At 41.6% G+C, this 5,918-nt stretch overlaps 1 protein-coding gene across 1 annotated transcript; it reads left to right on the top strand.

Moving 5' to 3' along the window:
• Positions 1-219: 219 nt before the first annotated feature.
• Positions 220-4,832, top strand: LOC108932729 (G-protein coupled receptor 26-like). The gene is made up of 3 exons (XM_018749296.2): positions 220-890; positions 1,786-1,899; positions 4,601-4,832. Exons 1-3 carry the CDS (start codon positions 220-222, stop codon positions 4,830-4,832), a joined length of 1,017 nt encoding a protein of 338 aa, XP_018604812.1.
• Positions 4,833-5,918: the final 1,086 nt, after the last annotated feature.

Here is a 5,918-nt window from a genome sequence, read left to right as displayed (position 1 = left end):
TGTCCTTTCCATGCGTTCCAACGACCTCTCCAAGCGCTTCGCGGGCTTCTCCTCATTGACACGCAGCAGACGGAGAGAGAGCGGTGATATGGAGTTAATCACTTGGGAAAGCTCAGGTGAAATGCGGATAGGTCGCAGCTAACACCAGCCTTTCTGCAACAGAGGCTGGCTGCTGTTCAAAATCGCCGCGATCGCAGGTATGTGAGGGGGGGGACCACCATGGACACGGTAGAGGTGATCGTCTCTTTGCTGGTGGTGGCGATAATAGTCGTGTCGCTGCTGTCCAACTTGCTGGTGCTGATCTGCTTTCTGTACAGCCCGGAGATCCGGAGCCAGGTGCCCGCTCTGTTCATCTTGAACCTGACCTTCTGTAACCTGTTGCTCACCGTTTGCAACATGCCTCTGACTTTGGTGGGGATCGTGAACAAAGAGCACCCCGGGGGCGCGTGGTCGTGTCAGACCGCCGCCTTTCTGGACACCTTCTTGACCACGAGCTCCATGCTGAGCATGGCGGCTCTGAGCATCGACAGGTGGATCGCCGTGGTGTTCCCTTTGAGTTACCATTCAAAGATGCGTTACAGGGATGCCCTCATTGGCGTGGCTTACACGTGGCTGCACTCCCTGTCCTTTTCGGCCGTGCCAGCCATCCTGTCCTGGGTCGGATACCACCAACTTTATGCGTCATGCACTCTTTGCAACGCCAAAGCGAACGGCATCCGGGGCCAGTTCGTCATCTTCACCGCGGTGTTTCATTCCCTCACCTTTCTCCTCTCTTTGGTCGTTCTGTGTGTTACTTATCTGAAAGTTCTCAAAGTCGCGCGCTTCCACTGCAAACGGATAGACATCATTACCATGCAGACACTGGTGCTCCTGGTGGACATTCATCCCAGGTGGGTGTTTTGTTCCTGAACTCACAAAACTGCATGTGGATAGCTATTAATGAAAACTTTTTTTTTACTCTTTTGAAATATGAAACATTGAAATATTCTCTTTGACTTTTGAACTGCTGTACAAGTAAGTCAGTGTGTTTTTGAAGCAGCTGTAGGGTGTATTGGGGAATGCTTCTCACAGGCAGATGTCTGGACATCGGACATCGATCCCAGAAAAAAGGCTCCACTTTGCCTTTAATGCAATATTACCATGTCAAGATGATGCAGTGAGTTGTAGACTGAAGAATGTTATGTATGTGTCTTTTGCTTTATTAGAATTCTTAAATGCTATAAACGGATTGAATGAAGAGAAGCGCCATTTTTACGCGCGCAAATTTACGCGCCATTTCTTTTCACGCGCCCTTTGTCCGTAAGGTGCCATTAATTTCACCTAATAAGACAGTTAAATTACAGAAATCCCTGAAGGTGCCGAAGGTCAGTTCTTTAAAAATGGGGACGGAGGCTGTGATAAATCACACTTTTGGATGCAAAACAAAGAAAATTAAGGTTTAAAACAATTAACACTTTCTCTCTCAATTTCATTAAATTTCACCTTTATATATGTGACTATTATAATTTACTTCAGATATACCATTGATTATTTCGTGATTTTTATCTTATAACAAAACAATTTTTTTTTTTCTTTCTGACAGTTATTATAGCTTCCTCTGTTAATTTATATTTAATAGTATGCTACTCTTCATTTTTTGGGTTTTTTTTTTTATGTGATGGAAAAAATGCACACAATCCCTCTTCCATTATCCGCGGACTGTTGCCTTATTAGGTGTGTTACATCTTTGTTTCATCGTCCCTAAGACTGACACTGCAGACATTGTGATATTCTATGCTCTTGCAGTGTTCGACAGCAGTGCCTGGAAGAGCAGAGGAGACGACGGCAGAGGGCCACCAGGAAGATCAGCACCTTCATTGGAACCTTTGTGCTTTGTTTTGCACCCTATGTCATAACAAGGTGAGCTGGCCATTTGGCAGGGGCATCTTGTATGGACACCACAGCTCACAGGGGTCCAGGGATGTGGATGTGGTATTGTCTTTACTGAACCAAGGCTAGCAAAACTGTCTGAATTGTGATGATAGACACCATTGCCAGTGGTACAATTTCAGCATGACTGCAATCTGAGCACAAAAAAGGTTAATGATCCTCATGAGTATAATAATGATATGATGACTAACTGTGAAATTCACATCAGTAGCACTATGTGCTATTTTGTTACAGTGAAGATACAAATGAAAACATGATACTAGAAAACAAATAGGAAAGCCAGTTAATAAATTGGTAAACAAAATAAATGGCACATCTTTGTTAGGGTTTATGATTTCCACACATGAAAGTTTCATGCCATCCTGGGTGTGTCCCCGCCCCCTCCAGCCCTGCTCCCTGTGTTGCTGGGTCAGGCTTCGGCTGGCTGTAAACCCCGCTTGGGACAGGCAATTTCTGACAATGTGTGTGTGATCAGTAACACATTGAAACATAAATAGTGTTGTTTTTTATTTTTCTCCATGTCACAAAATTATTAGTACTACAGTTGGCTAATTAGGAAATAACTGTAACACAGTTATAGCTAATTGAAATGATACATTTCAAGAAAGGAAAGCAGTTGTACACTAGCTAGTGGCTGTGCAAAGATTCAGTCATGCCCTAAATTGTTAATATAATACTTTAAAATGTGCATTTTTGGATGAAAGTTTAATTTCATCCATCTATTATCATTAATTTTTGGTCCAATCCCAGGACACAAGGGTTCACAACCTATCCTGGAAACAGAGGGCATGAGGCAGGGTTCACCCAAGACAGGATGTCAGACCATTGCTTAACAATCACACACACACACACACACACACACACACACACACACACACACACACACACACACACAAACAAAAGGTAGTTTACAGTCACCAGTTACCTGAAACATATCTCTTTGACACACAGGACAAAACCAGAGTACCCCACACAAACACAGGGGACATGAAAAGTCAACACAGAAAGAGCATATCTGAACCCACATATAAACCCCTACACCCAGATTCCTTTTACAAATATTTCAATATATATTCAAGGGAGCGTAGCCAAAGGTTGACAGTAACAGAATGCAACAAGAAAAAAATTTACGTAACAAGCAAACAAATTCATATGTCTTTGTGCAAGGTTTATAATTCATTTGATTGCTCATTCTTCCAGCAACTCAATTATGAGATTAACTGTAAAACTTACGCTCAATCTAAACCACTGGAAGTTGGAAGAGAATGTTTTCACTTTAAAATATGGATAGGATTAAATCCTTTCTTACCCATTTTCCGCTGACAAACTCAATAATGGGCGTTAACATATTTTCCAAGGTATTATTTTAATTTAAGGGGGATGCGGTGGCGCAGTGGGTTGGACCGCAGTCCTGCTCTTTGGTGGGTCTGGGGTTCGAGTCCTGCTTGGGGTGCCTTGCGACGGACTGGCGTCCCGTCCTGGGTGTGTCCCCTTCCCCCTCCGGCCTTACGCCCTGTGTTGCCGGGTAGGCTCCGGTTTCCCGTGACCCCGTGAGGGACAAGCGGTTCTGAAAATGTGTGTGTGTGTGTGGTGTCAGAACTTACTTTCTATTATTTCTATTACTTACTTTAATTCCTTTAACTGCAAGTTACAGGAGAAAACCGGAATGTCACTGTGAATAAGACTGAACCTTATACTTACGGTGGAGTTGAAAACATGGTTATCTCTAGACTGAATATCCGTGTAAGATCAAGCACCACCTAACACCTTGTTTTATAAGACTGCTTTGAACCAAACCCCTCTTTGACATGTGATTAATTGGACTTATGGTGTTTACTTAAATTATCTGTCGTCTTTACTGAATTTCGGCAAAATACAATCGCACACTTTTGTAAGTATAATAACATGCCTTTAGAATTTCAGTGGGATTTAATGTGGCTGAAGTTTTATTTAAATACTTCTAGAAAAATAATTATCTACTTAGTTAAGTGCAGTTCGAACAAGTCTTTAATTAAAAAAAAAACCCACGTACAGAGATTGAGTTTGTTAGATTAAGGTCTAAATGTGAATATTAAATTATTTGGTATTTTGTTACAGTGAAGATACGAATGAAAACATGATACTAGAAAGCAAATAGGAAAGCCAGTTAATAAACTGGTAAACAAAATAAATGGCAGACCTTTGTTAGAGGTTATGATTTCCACACATTAAAGTTTCCTGCCATTGAATGATTCATAAAGACAGTTAGGATTGAATTAATCAAATAAGTATCAGGATTATTTAAAATATTCCAGCAATTTCTGTTCCCCTTAGGTCCAGGTAAAAAAAAAATAAAAATGTAGGACATGTCTGCTAATTTCCTGTTAGGCACAGCTGTCAGCTCAGCTTGTACTGCAGCAATGTTTGTCAGTTTGAATTAAATTTTCCCAGTTTTTTTGTTTGTTTTCAGTTGGCCTTCGTGAATGACTGGTAGATAGAAAAGATATTTAATGTCAGCCTCTGCTTAGTTTTTTCTACTGTAGCTGAGTGCACAGTTTAAGTGCAAGAGTGCAAGAACAGGTATTTTTGACATTCTTTAAATATAATGCAATTGTGATTTACAGGCTGGTGTTTCCCAACCCCAACTCCTCACCATACCCATCTCTCCCTCTTCTGCACTGTGTCATGTTAGGATGGTGGAACTGTTCCCCACAGTGCCTATCGACCCTCACTGGGGTGTTGTCTCTAAGTGCCTGGCCTACAGCAAGGCGGCCTGTGACCCCTTCGTTTACTCTCTGCTTCGGCATCAGTACCGGAAAACCTGCGGTGACATCATCAATAGAGTTCTGAAGCGGCGTTCGTTCGATGATTCCAGCCGCCGGGTCAAGAATGGAAGAAAGAACATCATCCAGGTGGTAGAGTGAAGGCACCATGGTGGGTATGTAGAGGAAAGGAGGGAGGAGAAGAAACTGTCAAGAACACATGGTCTGGAGGTACCAAGAGCCTGTCGGACTTGATGTGCATCCTGTGCTCAGCCAAAAGAGCTCTGCCAGCAGAGATCAGGGTTAGGACTTATTGTTTCATCTCAGTTTTCTACTTTTATAACTAGAGTGATGTACGAATTACATAGCTCAGCATACTATACCACACAAGAGATAATTCAAGGTTGTTTGATGAAGCTACTTGCAGAAGTGTTCAAAACTTACACTTCAGACTTGAATTTCATATTGTAGAGATTTTTCTTTAAATAGACTGGATATGATAAGGGCCTGCATTCAAATATACTGTATGGTGACTATGTCACAATTAGTGAAACATTGTCTGGTAAACAGTTAAGGCAGCTTGGAAGTACTATGGTCTTCTGATTTAAATGCTGAGCGTGTTTTGTTCACACTTCGTGCATCGCTGTCTACCCTGCAGTACCATCTGTCTTCCGATGTAAAAAATATGGTATAAGGTTAACTGTTAAATCTCTTAGTACACTGTTGTCCAGATGTGGCAGTAAAAGTGTAAAGGTTGGCTGTGTGTACAACTCCGTTTGTTGTTTTGCCCGTAACCAAAGTAGCTGAAGCTTTTGAGGAATTTCCCAGAAACTTTTCTGATATTTGCTCATAGGTCTTACAGTATATCAGAATTTTAACAGACCCCTTTGATGTACAGGGAGAAATGCCTAAAACCAGTTTATCTATCAGCCCACAAGTGGAATCCGAGCAAAAATAATAATTGGAAATGGTTTCTGCCCTGGGCAACTGTGGGGTTGCTGCAGAATCCTCACCCCAGGTTAGCTGATCAACTGTGGCATAACTGAAAAGACTTGTTCAACTGTAAAAAAAAGAGGAGCATTTAGTCTACAATACATGATGAGGGCATTAGTTAATTTTTGGGGTAACATACAATCGCCATACATGTACGCTTGTGAAAGGAAGTATTTCTTCAGTTGCAAACTTTTCTTTGAGAAATACTGCCTGCAAAACACATACGAATAATGAACATTCCAGAATCTATTTGTC

The sequence above is a fragment of the Scleropages formosus genome, chromosome 4 (genome assembly GCF_900964775.1).
Source record: "Scleropages formosus chromosome 4, fSclFor1.1, whole genome shotgun sequence".
Classification (NCBI taxonomy): domain Eukaryota; kingdom Metazoa; phylum Chordata; class Actinopteri; order Osteoglossiformes; family Osteoglossidae; genus Scleropages; species Scleropages formosus.
This window is presented reverse-complemented; position numbering and strand designations above follow the sequence as displayed.

Bases quoted from the DNA above. Each gene is read 5' to 3' on its own strand.
- LOC108932729 (XM_018749296.2), top strand. From the start codon at position 220: ATGGACACGGTAGAGGTGATCGTCTCTTTGCTGGTGGTGGCGATAATA. The intron at 891-1,785 runs GTGGGTGTTTTG...ATGCTCTTGCAG, and splicing joins CTGGTGGACATTCATCCCAG to TGTTCGACAGCAGTGCCTGG. The intron at 1,900-4,600 runs GTGAGCTGGCCA...GTGTCATGTTAG, and splicing joins GCACCCTATGTCATAACAAG to GATGGTGGAACTGTTCCCCA.